General features: G+C 38.2%; 1 protein-coding gene across 5 annotated transcripts in view; it reads right to left on the bottom strand.

Annotated features, from left to right (window-relative positions):
- The window catches only part of UVRAG (UV radiation resistance associated), a 301,403-nt gene that overhangs the window by 229,921 nt on the left and 50,728 nt on the right, over nt 1-20,754 (bottom strand). For all 5 annotated transcript variants that reach the window (XM_059411138.1, XM_059411155.1, XM_059411145.1 and 2 more), the window contains 2 exons: nt 12,887-13,048; nt 4,265-4,339 (listed from right to left, as the gene is read on the bottom strand). In XM_059411138.1, the coding sequence (XP_059267121.1) occupies nt 4,265-4,339; nt 12,887-13,048 (237 nt within the window). The remainder of the gene's footprint in view (nt 1-4,264; nt 4,340-12,886; nt 13,049-20,754) is intronic.

Here is a 20,754-nt window from a genome sequence, read left to right as displayed (position 1 = left end):
CTATGCTCTTGACTGAAGGTTGACTAGAAATACAGTTATACATTTAATAGTAAATAGCAATCAGAGGATTATTTCTCCTGGCATCAACTGCTACTGTTGCAAAGTCCGCTGTCAGTCTAATTTGTAGGTAATACTTCCTTTCTCTCTGCTCTCTTTTAAGATTTATTTTTTTTTTAAGATTTCTCCTTTTAAAATTAACATTAAAGATCTGCAGTTTCTGTGTCTTTTTTCAGCCTCCTTCTATAATTGGGAGAGTCCTACTGACCTCAGCTTTGTGCTCATTTTCTGTTCACTTCGCCCAGAGGAGCACATCTTTCAAGGACGAGGCTTCTGCCTACTACTTCTGTTCCAGATGGGTTTATTTTCTTGCTTTTAGTTTGTATTAGCAAGTATGTCTCTTGAAACTTCTCTGATCTCTTATCTGTTTTGTTTTTGTTCTTTGGGCTTTGTTTGTTTGTTTTTAAACCTATCACTGCCTTTTGTTTGGTGCAGTGGAGGGTCTCAAAGTATGCACTTACAAGGACATCTTTACTGGAAAAACTGTTTATGGCTTTCTTTAAAAAGGAAAGCTAATGCTTTTTAAGGTTCAAGCTATATATCAGCTGTTCACCTGAAAGTTGGTACAGGGGCAAGATAAGGCTGGCATCTAAATTTGTAAAATTCACTAACTGAAGGATTATAGAATAATATATACCACTTATTACAATAATATATATTCAATAAACTTTTATTGACCATTTGGTCTTGAATCCCAGCTCTGCTACTTAGTAGCTCTATAATCTCAAGAAAGTCACAACTTCTACGTTCAGGCTTCCTCTTCTGTAAAAAGACAATTGTGAGGTTTAAATGAGGTAAATTATGTAAAGCACTTAGAACAGCACCTAGCAGTATTATCAGCTCACTGAACATTAGCTGCTATTATTATTATTATTACTAGGAACACTCCGCACTCATGTTTCCACACAGGCAAAAGATACCTACTCCTCAGAGCCCACCTCCCTGCTCAGCAGGGAGCCTCCTTCTCCGCCTCCCTGTACCTGCTGCTCCCCCTGCTTACACTCTCTTTCTCTGCCAAGTAAATAAATAAAATCTTAAAAAAAAAAAAAAAAAAGGAGGAAAGAAAAGAAAGAAAACAAAGATGTCCCACTCCATATCCCAGGTCCTAAAAAGAACACTTTCAGTTTCTCTGAGTCCTGCTCTACAGAGGACATACCTGACAGCTGACAGCTGAGCTTGGGAGACAAAACCAAGCATGACAGCCTCAGTCTTTTCAGGTTCCCTTCAAGTCAGAACAGCCTACCTACACCACACATAAATTCTGCTTTTGGCTTGGAGGATTAGGCTTTGTCCCTGTAAGGGCAAGATCTTGGTTTTGCTTGTTTTGTTGTTTTTTGGGGAAGATTCGATTTGGGAAAAAGTATATACCAGCTCTTTTAGTTGTAGAATTTAAAACATATTTTCCAATTAATTTTATTAGAAATAAAGCCAACGTTCTGATCTCCATTTATCTATTACCTATCTTATTTCTAAACTTGTTCCAGACTCAGAGGAAGAAGAAAGGGGTATTAGTCACCGGCTATCCAAAACCTCAATTACTAATAGTATCTGACTACACAGTTCTTATGGAGATTAAATAGAATAACAGATATAAAGCGCTTAAAAGTGTCTCATACACAGTCATGCTCAATAAATATTCACTTTAGGGCACCTGGGTGGCTCAGTGGGTTAAGCCGCTGCCTTCAGCTCAGGTCATGATCTCAGAGTCCTGGGATCGAGTCCCGCATCGGGCTCTCTGCTCAGCAGGGAGCCTGCTTCCTCCTCTCTCTCTGCCTGCCTCTCTGCCTACTTGTGATCTCTCTCTGTCAAATAAATAAATAAAATCTTTTTTAAAAATAAATTAATAAATAAATGAATAAATATTCACTTTAATATTATTACTATGTACCAGATATTGTGCTAGACAGTGTACTAGTTACCAGTTGCAAGAGGAATGTAATCCCTCAACAGGGTTGGAATGGATAACCCTATACATGGGATACTGCAAACAAGAACAGTAGCCATCTCATAATTCTCTCAGTAAATCAAACATTTTTACTAGGCAAATACCATGTCTCAAGAACTGTGATAGGTACCGGGAATTCAAAATTATATATACAAATCCGTCCTTAAGAAGCTTACAGATTAGAAGACCTATACAACAAAGGAAGAAAGAATTATAAAGTGTTATCTCTTAAGTCAAAGGTATACACAGTGTTGATAAACTTTAGGAACCCAGAATATAACGGCTTTAAACAAATTTTTTTTAAAAAGCTTATCAGAGCTTGAACTGAATTTGGTGAAGTCACCTAGAATACCTTGCATTTTGCCAAATCCAAGGAGCAATTTTCAGTCCTCATCTAATTTGCCCACTCCCTCCCCTTATATGCCAAATACTAAACCAAAACAAAAATCTCTTTCTTTGGCTTCTGAGAACCTGTGAGACTCCACCCTCTTTTCCCTATACATCCCTCATCACTCCTTCTCAGTCAGCTTTTCCAATGCCTCCACCTCTACTTGGCCCTTAAAAGTTGGAGGCCTCAAGCCTTGGTTAGTAAGCCCCCTTGTTTCCTCACTGTACACCCTGTCCCTAGCCTGAACTCATCATTTCAGTGACTGTTTGCCTTTGACCCCACATTCCTATCTCTAATCCACTTCTTCCCCTCTGAACTCCATCTGCACATGGATATCTTAAAGGCATCTCAAAGTCCATATGATCAAATATCAGTTCTCAATCTGCCTCCATGAAACCTGGTCTTCTTTTAGCATCCCTCAGTTCTCCTAGTGTCTGGAACATTTATTTATCCCATTACACTACCCAAGCCAGAAACCCAAAAGTCATCCTTAATACCGTCTTTTTCCTTACACTCTAAATTTGAAGGATACTGGGTCCCAACAATTTTTACCTCCTAAAACTTTCCTAAATCCACTTTCTATCTTTTGGGCCATAACCCTGTTTCAAAGTATCAGCATCTCTTACCTAATATACTACATGATCCTCCTTTCTGTCTTTCCACATATATTCTCACCTCTTCTACAATTATTCTTCACTACAGACAGAGTGAAATTGTTAAAATACAAATCAAATTATATCACTGTCATGCTAAAAATCCTTCAAGACTAAAAATCCACTGCTCTTAGGACAAAATCCTTTAAAAAGTTCTATATGCTATGGTCCCTGCCTTCCTGTCCACCCTCATCTGGTATCACTCTTCCTCATCACTCTGACCTTCCTTTAGTCCCTAAAACCCACCATGTGTCTTTCCACTTCATTGCCTTGCAACTTGCCAACCTCCTCTGCTAGAACGCTGTCCCCGTTCAGCCCCCACTCCCGGCACTTGGTTCATTTCCACTCATCCTCTGGATTGTAGCCTTAAAAGTCTAGTTCTCAAAAAGACAGTCCCTAGAGTGTACGGAAGATCTCCCTACACGCTTATAGCATTACCACATTTGTGTTTATACGTATTCACCTGTTAGGTCACCTCACCAGCGCTTGTCTCCTCCACACACTCCTGCTGAGAAACATCCATCTGCTCACCAATGTGCCTTTAGCACTTACGGAGTGCCTTTAGCACTGACAAATGGCAGGTACTGAATAATTAGCTGCTAAATGAATGGAGCTTTCCAGAAATAGCATTTCACACAACAAAGAATTATGAACCAATGTGATCACTAAGAGCAAGTAACTCTTGCTCTTGCTAATGAGGTGAGAAAACTCACCGTATTGTTTTGTGGCCAGTATTAAGTGGGATAAAGAACATGAACCACCTGGCATAGTAACACAGATAGTAGGTATTTGGTAAATAGGAATTCTCTTCCCTTTCCTTTCTCTAATTGCCTGTAGACATAGAGATAGCACTGACTATAACACCACTTGACTCACAGTTTCTTAAATTTACTCCAAGTGTAAAAGGTATCTGAAACATTTAATAAAACTGTATTGCACTTAATCAAAATTCACCATTCTGTTTTCACTCTCCAAAGAATTACACAGAATAAGAACAAAAAGCCCAGATTTTCTGTTAAGAAAATTAATAATCTGGATTTAGAAAAGATGAATTGGGGTTACAAAACAAGTTTTCCCTTTAAAAAGCATCACCTTAAGCCACACTAAATAAATGTACAATGATACTTAAAACAAGATTCTGTTTACACAGAGCTTTTTACACTGTATGTCAAGGCACAGGTACACTAAACAAAACTCACAGCATTAGGAAAATGCTCTTACCTTATGTTCAAATGGAGCACCATAGTAGCCATCATTCAGCCCAAAAATTATTTCATTTTGGTTGCGGGCATGAATCTAAGAGAGAAGAAAAACATGCTATCAGTTTTTCTCATTCCAATTAAGTTTTATTATGATTAAGGCGTGACAGTTACAGCAAGACCTACTTCAATGCTGAGAAACAGGATGACTAACCTAACAAGCCAGCAGAAAATACATCATTTATCCTAAGACCAGGTAATCAATTGAGTGCTTCCTGCTTTAGTGCTTTAGTCAAAGGGCTCACAAAATCATTATACCGAGATAACAGGCATGATCACTCACATATATTATCTACAAACACTTCTTGAGATAGCTATGGAAAGGTTATTTCTGAAATATAAGGGATCCAGAGACATATTATACATTCTCAGATCTCAAAGGAAACACAATCCAATTAGTCTATAAGAGTGCTTTAAAAATTATAAAGTCCTAGAAAAAAAAGATGAATATTATTTTCTATTTTCAAGAAGACAGTTTAAATTTAGGTAATAATATGTAAGTTACAATCACTCTGGACTCCAGTTTCCTAATGAGTGAATCAGATTATGTCTGCTATATCATACTTCTGTGCCTACCCCCATCTCCTATGGCTAAATCCAAGATATCATCCAAATTTCACTCAAGACTATCAATCAATTTAACCTAAATGACATCTGGATTCAACAACAGAATACACATGACATGTATAAGAAACATTTACCAAAAAAAAGACTTTATATTCTAAGGCCATAAAATAAAAACCTCAGAAAAGCTGAAAAGATTGAAATCATACAAACTATTTTCTCTAAACTCAACAGAATTCAAGTAGAAATCCACAAAAGAAAGACACCTGGAAAATCCACAAATGTTTGAAAATTAAACATCATACCTCTAAATAACCTATGGATCAAGGAGAAATAAACGGGAAATATTTAGAATTGAATGAAAATGAAAATACAACATCAAAGTTTGTGAGTCACAGTTAAAGTAAGACTTAGAGAAAAATTTAGTAGATGCTTAATCTAGAAAATAAAGTCTCAAAACGGTAAAACAAAAATCCTAACTTAAGAAATGAGTAAAGAAGAGCAAAGTAAACCCAAAGCAAGCAAAAGGAAGAAAATTAAAGGATAAAATCAGAAATCAATGAAACTGAAAACAATAACAATAATCAAAGAAACCAAACACTAGTTATCTGAAAACCTAAGAAAACAGATAAATCTCTAAGCAATGATCAAGAGAAGAGACAGAAATTATATATACCAAGAATGAAAGAGGAAAGGATCATTATATAGCCTTATATCGTATATATACATTACAAGTATAGAGTATATATACATTACAAAAATATAGTAATATTGTGGAAATCTTTATACTAATAAACTTGAAATCTTAGGTGAAACCGATAAATTCTTTGGAAGACAAACTATCAAAACTCACATAAGAAGTCATAGAGAGGCTAACTAGCCCTACATCTAATAAAGTAACAGAAGTCATATTTTTAAATTTCCCCACAGGGAAATCTTAACACCCAGATGGGTTCACTGAAGAATTCTGCCAAACATATGCAGAATAAGTAATACCAACTTTACACAAATTCCTCCAGAAATAGAAGAGTTAAGGTTTCCCAATCCATTTTACAAAACCAGCATCACTCTCATACTAAACTGGACAAGAACAAGGCAAGAAAAGTACAGACCAATATCCCCCAAGGACATAGATGAAAGAAGCCTTAATAAAATATTGGCAAATGTAATGCATTATGAAAGGAAATTTCCTCACCCTGACAATGTGCTACAAAATTTACAGCTAATATTATACTTAATAATGAAAGACTTAATATTTTACACAACATCAGTAACAAAACATAGATGCCCACTTTATTCACTTCTAGTCAACACTGTACTGAGGTCTTATCAATGAAATGATAAGAAGAGAAAAAACACGTATTCATTAGAAAGGAAGAAATTAGACCATGTGTTCACAGACATGACTGCCTACACAGCAATCTACAAAAAGAATCTACAAAAAAAACTACTAGATCTAATAAATGAGTTTAGCAAGGTCACAAAATACATGCTTAATACAGAAATGTTTCTATATACTAGCAACAACAACTGGAAATAGGCATATTCTTTAAATGAATAGCAATTTAAACTAGCATAAAAAAACATGGAATCACAGGTACAAATCTCACAAAATATGTGCAAGACCTATATACTTAAAACTACAAAATGCTGATGAATGAAATCAAAGATTTTCCCAAATGGAGAGATGTCCACAGACTGAAACATCCAATACTAGCAAGAAGTCAATTCTCCCCAAATTTTCTCAGATTTTTATAGAATTGAGAAATTAATTCTAAAGTGTATAGGTAAAGGCAAAAGATCTAAAACTGCCAGAAGGGGTGCCTGGGTGGCTCAGTGGGTTAAGCTGCTGCCTTTAGCTCAGGTCATGATCTCAGGGTCCTGGGATCAAGTCCCGCATCGGGCTCTCTGCTCAGCAGGGAGCCTGCTTCCCCCTCTCTCTCTCTGGCTGCCTCTCCGTCTACTTGTGATTTCTCTCTGTCAAATAAATAAATAAAATCTTTAAAACAGCCAGAACAATTTGAAAAAAGATCAAAGTTGGAGGATTCTTATTACCTGAATTCATGATGCATAAAACTACGGAATTCAAGACAATGTGGTATTGACATAAAGACAGACCTATAGAACAATGAAACAGAAGAGAATCCAGAAGCAGACCCACACAAAATTATTTTAAATTATCTATTTTCAACAAAGATAGCAAGGTAATTCAATGGAGAAATAATAGCTCTTATAACAGAGTACAGAAAAAAAAGTTCCTCCATCTGCAAAAAAAAAAAAAAAGAACCTCATACTTTAAAAAAGTTAATCCAAAATGATCATAGACATAAACGTAAAACCTAATAGTATAAAACTTCTAGAGGGAAAACCCTATAGGAGAAAATCTCTGTGACCCTGGATTAGGCAAATATGTCTTAGATAAGACACAAAAAGTATGAAACATAAAAGCAAAGACCGATATAGTGGACTTTAACACTTATAAACTTGCTATTTAAATGACACTTAAAGAAATGAAAGGACAGGGCGCCTGGGTGGCTCAGTGGGTTAAGCCACTGCCTTCGGCTCAGGTCATGATCTCAGGGTCCTGGGATCGAGTCCCGCATCGGGCTCTCTGCTGAGCCTGCTTCCTTCCCTTCCTCTCTCTCTGCCTCCCTCTCTGCCTACTTGTGATCTCTCGCTGTCAAATAAATAAATAAAATCTTTAAAAAAATAAAAATAAAAATAAAAAAAATAAAAAATAATAAAATTTAAAAAAAAGAAATGAAAGGACAAAGGGCGCCTTGGTGGCTCTGTTGCTCAAGTGTCTGCCTTTAGCTCAGGTCATGATCATAGAGTCCTGGGACTGAGTCCCACCTCAGGCTCCCTGCTCAGTGAGGAGCCTGCTTCTCCCTCTCCCCCGGCCTGCCACTCTTCCTGTTTGTGCTCTGCATGTCAAATTTTAAAAAAAAAAATTTTTTTTTAAAAAAAGGACAAGCCACAGACTAGCAGAAAATATTCAGAAAATACTATCTCATAAAGAACTAACTCATATCCACAATACATATAGAAGTTTTACAACTCAATAATGATAATTCAAACAGCCAAATAAAAACTGGGCAAACGACCTGAATAAACATTTCACTAAAAAAAGGGCAAGAGAGAGAATGATGACAAATAAACATTTTTTTATTGCTCAACATAACTTCATCACTAGATAAAATTAAAATCAGAAGATTCTATATACCCATAGTTAAGCAGCAGCAGAAGAAATTAGTCATGATCCAGGAGTCCTGGGATCCAGCCCCACATCAGCAGTCTGCTTCTCCCTCTTCCTCTGCCGCTACCTGCCCCCCGCCTGACCCGACTTGTTCTCTCCCTCTCTCCCTATGAAATAAATAAAATCTTTTTTTAAAAAAATAAGTTTAAAAAAAAGGAAAGAAAACAATCCCATTTACAATTACTCCCAAAATAATAAGACACCTAGGAATAAATCTAACCAAAGAGGTAAAAGACCTGTACTCTGAAAACTATAAAACACTGATGAAAGAAATTGAAGATGACACAAAGAAATGGAAAGACATTTCAAATTCCATGCCCATGGATTGGAAGAACACATATTGTTAAAATGTCTATACTACTCAAAGCAATCTACATATTTAAAGCAACCCCTGTCAAAATACCAATAGCATTTTCCATAGAAACAGAACAAACAATCCTAAAATTTATATGGAACCACAAAAGAACCTGAATCACAAGCAAATCTGGAGGCATCACAATCCTGGACCTCAAGTTATACTACAAAGCTGCAGTAATCAAAACAGTATAGTACTGGCACAAAAACAGACACAGAGATCAATGGAACAGAACAGAATATCTAGAAATAAACCCATAATCATCTGGTCGATTAATCTTCAGCAAAGCAAGAAAGAATATCCGATGAGAAAATGATAGTCTCTTCAACAAATGGTGTTGGGAAAACTGGACAGCCACATGCAAAAGAATGAAATTGGATCACTTTCTTACACCATACACAAAAATAAATTAAAAATGAACTAAAGAGGGGCGCCTGGGTGGCTCAGTGGATTAAGCCTCTGCCTTCAGCTCAGGTCATGATCTCAGGGTCCTGGGATCGAGCCCCACAGTGGGATCTCTACTCAGCAGAGATCCTGCTTCCTCCTCTCTCTGTCTCTGCCTGCCTCTCTGCCTACTTGTGATCTCTGCCTGTCAAATAAATAAATTTTTTTCTAAATGGACTAAAGATCCAAAGGTAAGGCCTGAAACCATAAAAATCTTAGAAAAGAGCACAGGCAGTAATTTCTCTGACACCAACTGATTTTTAGATTGGTCCCCTAACACAAGGGAAATAAAAGCAAAAATAAACTATTGGGACTATATCAAAATAAAAAACTTCTGCATAGCCAAAGAAATAATCAACAAAACTAAAAGGCAACCTACTGAATAGGACACGGTATTTACAAATGACATCAAATAAAGGGTTTGTATCCAAAATATATAAAGAATTTATAAAAGTCAATACCCAAAAAAGCAAATAATCCAATTTTTAAAGTGGGCAGAAGACATGAACAGACTTTTCTCCAAAGTAGACATCCAGATGGCCAACAGACACATGAAAAGATGCTCTGAAAAGATGCTCATCATCACTTAACACCAGGGAAATGCAAATCAAAACTACAATGAGATATCAAAACTGTCAGAATGGCTAAAATCAAGAACACAAGAAACAACAGGTGTTGGCGAAGATGTGGAGAGAAAGGAATACTTGTGCATTTTTGGTGGAATGCAAACTGGTGCAGCCACTGAGGAAAACAGTATGGAGTTTCCTCAAAAATTTAAAAAGAGAAATACCCTGTGATCCAGCAATTGCACTATTAAGTATTTACCCAAATAATACAAAAACACTAATTCAAAGGGATATATGCACCCCTATGTTTAGAGCAGTTTTATTTACAATAGCTAAGATATGGAAGCACCCCAAATGTCCACCGATTGACAAATGGATAAAGAAGATGTGTGTGTGGGTGAATATTACTCGACCATAAAAGAGAATGAAATCTTGTCACCTGCAATGATATGGATGGAACTCAACAGGATAATGCTGAGTGAAATAAATCAATCAGAAAAAGATAAGTTCCATATGATTTCACTCTTATGTATAATTTAAGAAATGAAACAAATGAGCAAAAGGGGGGAAGAGACAGAGACAAACCAAGAAACAGACTTATAACTATAGAGAAAAAATCAGTGGTTACCAAAGGGGAGGTAAGTGGGTGAAAAAGGTGATGGGGATTAAGAAAACTGGGTAATTACAATTAAAACTTTTACCCAAAAATGTCACAACAAAATACCACTTGAATCCATCAGAATGGTTAAAACCCAACAGAATGGAAAACAAGTTGGCAGCTTCTTATAAATTTCAACACTTGCCACTAGACCCAGAAATTCCATTCCTATTTACTCAATAGAAATGACGACATATGTCAACATAAAGGTGTATATTTGAATATTCACAGCAGCATTATTCATTGTGGTGGTTAATAGAATTTATACATTTGTCAAATCTACTGAACTGTATACCTTAAAAGGGTAATTTCATTGTATATACATTATACCTCAACAAACCTAACCTGTATACAAAGTTTCATTCAAAAGTCGGCCCTCCCAGACTCCATCCCAACTTGTCTAAATACCTCTTTCATATACTCCCACAAATTATATCGCAAAGCTACAGCAATCAAAACAGTAAGGTGCTTTGCAAGTTCATGCAGGTAATCACCAATCATGAGCTCACCAAGTCTAAGGATCTTGTCTTATCGGTCTCTGGAACCTTAACAGTAAGAATAATGCCTGGTAGAAAGCAGAAGATCAATCAATGAACCTAAGTAATTCCGGCTGTTCTCCTGATACATCTTAGTCTTGTTTTCCTCTGAAAATATATAATTTTATTTTATCTGATTTCTTAGTAGTATGTTACTTATTGTATCTATTTTGTAGGTGAGTTTTGCCTTTCTGCAATAAGTTTCTAACTGGCATAAAAAACATGTTTTCTCTTTCTCTGTTCTCCATTATACCCACTAACCAGCTTTTTAAGAAGACACCCAAAAACGGACTCTCTCAAATTAGAGCAGGTTCGACATAAACACAGTTGGGTACTTCAAGAAGATCACTACCCAAGGAATATGTGAGTTGAAAAGCATGAAGTCCATCTTCTTTGGCCAAAAACCCCCTGCCAGACTACAGCCATACAACTCTAATGTTAAGAAGCACCATCCTCCATGAATGGAGTACTTTCAGAAACAAGAGAAGAGCTCAATACCATTGTCTATCCACAGAGAGCCAACTACGCTATGTGGGAAGACAGAAAAAGTATACATCTTAGTGCAGGGGTCTGGCTGGCCAGCCTAAAGGCAATAAATGTCTCATGCTGAAAGAGAAGAGAGAGGCTCTAAGCCAAAAGTCATGATTTTATAAATTTTCATTGAGACCAGTCCTAAAATAGAAGGAAAAACAGAAAAACAGAGTAAGAATCTATAGCAGTTAGAATTTAGTTATGTAAAATAGCTATTACATGCATTATTCTGATCACTATAGGAAAACACAAAATAAAGTCTATGATAAGCAAAATGAGGGCAGAGGAGTAAAATATCTATTACATGCATTATTCTGATCACTATAGGAAGACACAAAATAAAGTATATGGTAAGCAAAATGAGGGCAGAGGAGTTTTGTTTTTAATCTGAAAAAAATGTGGAATTAAATTGTTTCTTTAAAAGAAATAAAGCAGGGGCACCTGGGTGTCTCAGCTGGTTAAGCATCTGACTCTGATTTCAGCTCAGGTCATTTTCTCAGAGTCATGAGATTGAGCCCTGTGTCAGTCTCTACACTGGGTATGGAGCCTGCTTAAGATTCTCTCTTAAGATTCTCTCCACCACCCCCAGTCATGTGCATGCTTTTTCTCTCTCTCAAAACAATAAAATAAATAAATAAATAAAAGAAAAAAAGAAATCAGAAAGTCTATATTGAATAAATATTAAGAAACATCAAGGATATTCACAGATATGACTAACATTTTGGAGTTACCTTTAGCAGTATCCAATAGGTATCACAAATATACACAGCATTTATTCCAAGGTAGGTTACCAAGGACCACATGTATAGATCAGAGTGGTACAGCACAAATCATGCATCTGTAAGTCGGCCAGGCCTAGATTTCAATCTTCCTCCACCTAGCAGTGTGATCTTGAGCAGTTACTTAAACTCCCTGTGGTTCAATTTTCCCATTTAGAAAATAAGGGCACTAATACCAACCTTCACAAGAATACTCTAAAATATTAAGTATAATAACCTAGTCTGGAGATGGTAAATAGGTTTCATATATCAGCAATTCTGATACATTGCTAGCTGCATCCCAGAACACTGTGTTTAAAGGGATTATGGAGCGACTTCGAAGCTCAGCTAGAGGAATGCTACGATCCAATAGCTACCTCACTCATAGGGACTTGGTAGTAGTATGCAAGCCAGGCATTTGTCAGCCCTGTGTTTAATAAACAGTAATACCTCTCAAAAAGAAAAAAAAATTTTAAATAAAAAAATAACTAACTAAATAGTACCTCTCCTTCCCAAAATCATTCAACTCTACTGGTCATAAGAGAAGTATTTAATAGTATGTTCTATATTTGCAAGTTAAATTTTAGATCCAATAAAAGAGAATATCGCTTCTCAGCCTTGTGGCTAAGATCAAGTGCAATAAAACAGAAGCAGCAGAATGCTATGGGAAAGCATATTCTTTCCTACAAAAAAAAAAAAAAAAAAAATCCTCTTAAAATAACAGCTCAGGGTACTTCTTCATAAGTTTCTTCAATTAAAAATTATTTTTAAACTTGGCCATGACTCAGAATTTCTATAATTAAGTAAATAATCATAAGGGTTCTTTGTAATAGGAAATGTAAAATCTAAACAATATACAGAAAGGTTAGGTAGGCTTAGAGAAGACAAACACTTAAAACTACAGTCTAAAAATTACCTGCTGACCCAAGTACTTCAGCCCATCCAAATAGACTTTCCATTCAATCAAAAGCTGGTAGATGTTCTCCTTTCCACCCCATATCTTCACCACAAAACAAGACACAGACGTATCAAGACGGTCAGGCATTATTCCAAAATCGAGACTCCGCCATGTTGGATTCTGTTGATGGAAAAGAAAGCATGAAGATTCTAATTTGCTTACAGTTATTTCAATTAGATTAGAAATCATTTTGATTTTAAAAACCAAAAGACTTAAAAAATACATCAAACTGCAGACTTAAATAAACCAGGAAGACATCTAACTACCACAATGGGGGTGATAATGGTATAAGCATACCTAAGAAATAATTGCAATTTTGGTCCCAAAGCACACAATAAAGCAAGTACCGAACTAAAGCAAATCAAATGAATCTTTTGGTTTCTCAGTGCATATAAAAGTTATGTTTACATTGGGCGCCTGGGTGGCTCAGTCAGTGGGTTAAAGCTCTGCCCTCAGCTCGGGTCATGATCCCAGGGTCCTGGGATAGAGCCTCACATTGGGCTCTCTGCTCAGCAGGGAGCCTGCTTCGCGCTCTCTCTGTCTGCCTCTCTGCCTACTTGTGATCTCTCTCTTTGTCAAATAAATAAATAAAATCTTAAAAAAAAAAAAAGTTATGTTTACCCTATACCACAGTCTATTAAATGTACAACAGCATCATATCTAAAAAAGAACAACGTACACACCTCAACTAAAAAATACTTTATTGCTTAAAAATGTAACCATCATGTGAGCTTTTAGCTATTCATAATCTTTGTGCTGGTGGAGTGTCCTGCCCAGTGTCGATGGCTACTGACTCATCAGGGTGGTGGCTGCTAAAGCCTGGGGCAGCTGTGATAATTTCTTAAAATAAGACAACAACCAAATCTGTTGCACTGATTGACTGACTCTTCCTTTCATGAATGATTTCTCTGTAGCATGCAATGCTGTCTGAGAGCATTTTACCCAGAGTAAACCCTCTTTCAAACATATAATCAATCCTCTCAAACCTACCACTGCTTTTATCAACCAAGTTTATGTCATATTCTAAATCCTTTGTTGTCATTTCAACCATCTTCACAAAATCTTCACCGGGAGCAGATTCCTTCCCAAGAAGCCACTTCCGTTGCTCCATGAGAAGTAACTGCTCATCCATTCAAGTTTTATCATGAGTTTTCAGCAACTCAGTCATGTCTTCAGACTCCACCTCTCATTCTAGTTCTCTTGCTATTTTTCACCCCATCTATAGTTACTCCCTCCGCTCAAGTCTTGAACCTCTCACCGTCATCTATATTAGTCATCTATATTAGGATTATAATCAGCTTCTTCCAAACTCCTCTTATAATATTGATATTTTGACCTCCTCCCATGAATCATGATTGCTGTTAAAGGCATCTAGAATGGTGAATCCTTTCTGGAAGGTTTTCAATTGACTTTGCCCAGATTCAGCAGAGGAATCACTACCTACAGCAGCTATAGCCTTACAAAATGTACTTCTTACGACTAGAAAGTTCAAATGACTCCTGGATACATATGGGCTACAGAATGGATGCTGTGTCAGCAGGCACAAAAACAACTGTAATTGCATTGTACATCTCTATCAGAACTCTTGGGTAACCAAGTGCATTTTCCACAAGGAGTAATATCTTGAAGGGAATCCTCTTCTGACCATATCTCAACAGTGGGCTTAAAATATTCATGGAATCATGTTGTAAACAAATGTGCTGCCATTCAGGCTTTCTTGCCTCATTTATGGAGCACAGGCAGAGTGGATTTAGCACAACCTTTAAGGGTCCTAAGATTTTCAGAATGGTAAATGACAGTGGCTTTAATTTAGTCATGAGCAGCATTAGCCCCTGACAAGAGAGTCAGCCTGTCCTTCTGAAGCTTTGAAGCCAGGCATTGACTTCTCGAGCTGTGAAAGTCCTAGAAGGCACCCTTTCAAGTAAGAAGGCTGTTTCATCTACACTGAAAATCTGTTGTTTAGTGCAGCCACCTTATTACTCACCTTCACCAGGCCTTCTGGATAACTTGCTGCAGATTCTACATCAGCACCTGCTGCTTCACCTTGCACTTAACCCTCACGGACACACTTCTTTCCTTAAACCTCATGAACCAACCTCTGCTAGCTTCAACTTTTTCTACAGCTTCCTCACCCTCTCTTACCCTTCACAGAATTGAGAGTTAGGGCCTTCCGCTGAGAGGGCTTTGCTTTAAGGGAAAGTTGTAGCCGGACTGATCTTTCATCCAGACCTCTCAAACTTTCTCCACATCAGCAGTAAGACTGTTCCGCTTTCTTATCATTGTGGGTTCACTGGAGTAGCACTTTTAACTTCCTTCCAGATCTTTTCCTTTACATTCATAACTTAGCTGTTTGGTGCAAGAGGCCTAGCTTTCAGTATATCTTGGTTTTAAACATGCTCTCCTCACTAAGCTTAAGCATTTCTAACTTGTGATTTAGAGATGCATGTGATTCTTTCATTGAACGTCTAAGAGGCTATTGTAGGGCTATCAACTGGCCTAATTTCAATATTGTTCTATCTCAGGGGAAGAGGGGAGAGGCCTGAGGACAGGGAGAGAGGTGGGGGAATGGCTGGTTGGTGGAGGAGTCAAAACACACACAACATTTATCAATTAAATTCACTCTCATTATAGGAGCAGTGCATGGTGGCCCAGAACAATTGTGATAGCAATGTCACAGCACCATAAAAAGTATAATCACAATGGGACACCTGGGTAGTTGAGCAGGTTAAGTGCCTGCCTTTGGCTCAGTTCATGATCCCAGGGTCCTGGGATCAAGTCCCATATTGAGCTCTCTGCTCAGCAGGGTGTCTGCTTCTCCCTCTGCCTGCCGCTCCCCCTGCTTGTGCTCTCTCTTTCTCTCTTTCTCCCTCTCTCTCTCTCTGACAAATAAATGCATAAAATCTTTTAAAATAAAGTATAATCATAATGAAAATTCTGAAATACTGCAAGAATCACTAAAACATGACACAGAGACAGGAAGTGAGCAAATATTTTTGGGAAAATGGCACCAACAGACTAGTTCAAAGTCAGGTTGCTGCAAACATTTCATTTGTAAAAACACCTTATCTGCAAAGTGCAGTAAAATGAGGTATACCTATAAGTACATGTGCCCCCAACAACCATTTGCCGAGAGAGGAAACCAAGAAGAGGAGGAGGAACATCGGTCCAGACGCTGGCGCAGCCGTGCCTGCAGCTGACGGTCTGGGAGACGGAGAACAGAGAGGGGACATGGAAGTGGGAGGTATTTTGGAACGAGATGTGACAGGAGATGGGCAAAGCTGAGCAGCCAGCTGAGGGAGGAATCTAGAACATCTTCTGGGTCTCTGCCTCCAACAATGGGCAGATGATGTGCCAGTTTCTGTGCAGGGAAAGACTGGCAGAGGCAAAGGAGTGCAGCACGGGGACGGGGTGGGCAAAAGAACCGGGAGTCCACACCGCAACGCACCAGCTGTGAGAGGCCTTCAGGACATGTGAGCGCAGACGTCAAGGGGCCATCTAGAGCCCAGAGGAGAGGGGAAGGTGGAAGAAGCAACCACGTCCCGAGCCAGGTCAGCCAGAGAGAGTGTGAATGAAGGGAGAAGAGGTACTAGGAGGATCTACGTGCGGCCCAAAAAGTCTGAAAACCCACAAAACCCAAACCAAACCAACCAATCAATCAAGGTCATGTTTGTGTGATGAGCTAGGCCCTCTGAGTCTGCTTCCTCCCCTGTAAAATGAGCTACTAAATCTTCCTCACAGAACAAGACCCCAAAGCCCCAGACACATAAGTAGGGGCTCAACAGATAACAACAACCCTAGGAGGGCTCCGAATTCTCCATCCCAACAAGGCCAGGAAAGGGTTCTCCAGCCAAAGCCAGCAGAAATATATCCCTCAGCCATCTCAGTGAATCAGTCCCCTCACAGCTCTGCCTGTTCTCCAGGCTTCTCCAGGGCAGCGGCAGGCCCTGACCTGGGAGGGAAGCCCATGCTGCACGCTGCTGCTCAGAATGACCAGTACTTCTGAATTTTGCTGCTTATTTACTATAGCTATTAGAAGGAGGATATATTCTAATTTCTTACTAATATGGCTTCATATGGTAATACATTTATTCAATACTTAAGACAATTATTAAGAAGCAACACATACACAGTGCCCTCAAAATACCTCCAAATTGTTAGATTCAAACCTGTATTTAAATAATTACATTATTTCATGAAAAGTTCAGTAACAATATTATGCACAGAAGGGAATTAAACCTCAAACAAACAGGGGAAAGACATCACCACAGAGGCTGTGAAACTTGGCTTTTAAAGGACAAACAGGATTTCCTTAGGTTAAAATAAGAAATTTCAGGCAGAAGGAACACAATTCATAAGGGCTCAGCAGTGTGACATAGCAAGGTATGGTCAGGGGGCTAAGACAACTCCTGGAACATGCAACATAAGAGCAACAGGACACAAGGCTCGAGATAAACAAGAGGCTACACTGAAGGATATCTAGGGGCGCTGGCTGGTTTAGTCAGTCTACCAGACTCTTGATCCCAGGGTCGTTGAGTTTGAGCCCCACATTGGGTATAGAGATCACCTTACAATTTAAATTAAAACAAAAACAAAACAAAAAACCACCTGAAGCATCCTTTATGCATTGCCGAGGAGTACTTTGAACAAGATGTGGAGGATCCATGGGAAGGTTTTAGAGTTAAGAATGACAAGGTCAACTTTATTATATGAAATAATTTTATTGTTCATTAAGAGAATCATTCAGGGGGCCTCTGGGCAGCTCAGCAGGTTAAGCATCTGCCTTCAGCTCAGGTCATGATCCCAGAGTCCTGGGATGGAGTGCCACACAGGCTCCCTGCTCAGCAGGGAATCTGTTTCTCCCTCTCCCTCAACCCCTCCCCTGCTCATGTGCTCACCCTCTTTCACTTTCTCTCTCTCAAATAAAATCTTGTTTAAAAATATTTAAAAAGAGAGAGACAATCATTCAGATAGCTGAAACATTCTGAAAAGTCAAAATGTTAAGGAGATTTCATGACATCAAATGATTTTAAGATGCATCCAGATTTCAGGGGTGTTAAACTGTGAAAAAAATGTGCATCTTAGAATCAATGAAACAGGGGCGCCTGGGTGGCTCAGTGGTTTAAGCGTCTGCCTTCGGCTCAGGTCATGATCTCAGGGTCCTGGGATCGAGCCCCACATCGGGCTCTCTGCTCAGCGGGGAGCCTGCTTCCCCCTCTCTCTCTGCCTGCCTCTCTGCCTACTTGTGATCTCTCTCTGTTTATCAAATAAATAAAAATCTTTTTTAAAAAATAATTTAAAAATTAAAAAAAAAAATCAATGAAACACAATAACTAAGGGTCTTGTCTAAGGTCTCCTAGTAAACACAGCTCCAGAATTTAAACCTAGGTCTCTAACATTCCTCTCGTGTTGTTCGGTTCTTGGGTTTTTTTCTCCCCACCAAAGCACAGAAGACAGAATTTAGAATAAAAGGGCCTTATGAGATTGTCAACAATTTCCTTGTTTTAGAGCCCACAGCCAGAGGCAGAAAGAAAAAGAAAGAATTTTGCCCTCTACCTGTGCCCCATTCTCTGGGCAAAAGGAACTTCACATGATTCAAACTTGCTCTTACTGCCCATTACCATACTATACCCCTGAGCAGGGTTGAGACACAAATAAGTAATTACACATGACAGCAAAGGCTAGAATATTACTACTACAAGAAAGAAGTATTCATTCCAGATAAGCTATACTTAATCTTGACAAAACTTGGAGACCTGTGAGTCCACAGCTTCATCCCAATTTTTCAAAGGAGAAACTAATACTATATACCATTAAATAACTTGCCTAAGGTCATACATCTGGTTATATCTAGAGCAAGAGGTCAAAGTCTATATATCTGACTTTAAAGACATGATAACGATGAAAAGCAATTTTTAAAAAAGATAGTGACAACATCAGATAACTTCTGAATAGAGGTAGCCCATGCTGCTGGGGACTGTTTAGCATAAAGCAATCAGGCTTTATGTCTTAGGAAGCCCCTGAAGGATATAAGATCTGATGTCACTCCTGATAGGCTTGAGTCAATGAGAAAAGTAAATAATGTCCCCTAAATAGGATAGGGAAGGGGAAGGAGATATGAAATATTCAAATGATAATATCTCACCTAATTGGAATCCTCAAATAGTCAAAAACAAGAAGCATGAAAACAGAACTACTTAAATTATCAATTTAGATCAAATATATCCTATAAACTTAGAAAGTGTCAAGTCATTGCATACAATTTGTTTATTCCTAATTGGTATTAATTGGCATATTTTTCCAGAACATGAACTTTATACCAAAAAAAAAAAAAAAAAAAAGAAGGCACCTGGATGGCTCAGTCAGTTAAGCTCTGACTTCAGCTCAGGTCATGATCTCAGGGTCCTGTGATTAAGCCCCATGTCAGGCTCCCTGCTCAGTGGGGAGTTTGCTTGTGCTTTTCCCCCTGCTTGTGATCTCTCTGTCTCTCTCTCAAATAGATAATTAAAATCTTTTTTAAAAAGACAAACGAAAAAACAGTATCCAAATGGCCAGTAAAAGCATAAAACCTGAAAAGTTACTCAATCAGAATACTGTATGAGGAAATGTAAATTAAAAACATAGTACAATATCACTATGCAACCAGAACTACTAAAATTTTAAAAACAGGTAATACCAAGTTTGGAGAAGGATGCAGAGCAACTAAAACCTCACACTGCTGCTGGGGCTGTAACTGGTATAACCATTTCAAAAAACTATTTGGAAGTATCCACTAAAGCTGAAAGTCACCTATGACCTAGCACTTGACTCCTCTCCCAGGTACCCACCCAACAGCAGTGAAATGCATATACATGTGCACCGAAGGACATGGCATTAGAATGAACTATGGCATGCAACGACATGGATCAATCTCACACACGTAATGCTAAGCAGGAGAGAACATGCCAGAGAGAGACTCAAAAACAAGCAAGACTAACCAACGGTTAGCATGTCTTGCTTCAAGTCAAGACAGTAGTTCTCCTTGGGAGCAGGGAGTGACTAGAGAAAGAACAAAGGGATGCCGATAATGTTCTACTTTCTGAACTTCTCCCTTTGAAAAGTCATCAGGCTATTATTTTTACCCTTTACTGCAACGTGTGTTCTATATCAATGAAAAGTAATGAAACTATATTCTTTAAAGACCCAATAGCAGAAAAAAATACAGCATCTTAAAAGGAGGAGGCTGAAGCAATAAATCAAATAAAGGTATCTCTTCATGATGTAAATTTAGGCCTTAAAGTCTAAAGTTTAAAGGTGTTAGAGGACCTCCTGACCTTCAAATTATACCACCTGAAAAGGTAGCTATTTACTCTATGTGTAAGATCACCTCTCAACAAAAGTACATGTGCCCTAGATTATGACACAGTATAATTTCAAATTCTCACTCTCAGAGTAATAAACCACCAGAAGAACCATGAAATAACCACCCCTCCCCAAAGTGAAAAAAGGTAAAGACTTGGTGAATATATCTGAACAGGGAGAGGAAGGACTTGGGGGTGGGGGGGGGGGCAGCTGTATTAAATATTCATAAATACTTCATTCTAAAATAAATTAAAAGCCATTGAGGGCGCCTGGGTGGCTCAGTGGGTTAAGCCTCTGCCTTTGGCTCAGGTCATGATCTCAGGGTCCTGGGATCAAGCCCCGAATCAGGCTCTTTGCTTGGCAGGGAACCTGCTTCCCCTCTCTCTCTGCCTGCTTATGATCTCTCTTTCTGTGTCAAATAAATAAATAATATCTTAAAAAAAAAAAAGCCTTTGAAAGTGAGAGTGGTGTTCTGAAGTTACTTCATA

This window comes from Mustela nigripes, chromosome 1 (genome assembly GCF_022355385.1).
Source record: "Mustela nigripes isolate SB6536 chromosome 1, MUSNIG.SB6536, whole genome shotgun sequence".
NCBI lineage: Eukaryota > Metazoa > Chordata > Mammalia > Carnivora > Mustelidae > Mustela > Mustela nigripes.
Note: the sequence above shows the minus strand (reverse complement) of the source record. Positions and strands in the feature narration are given on the sequence as shown.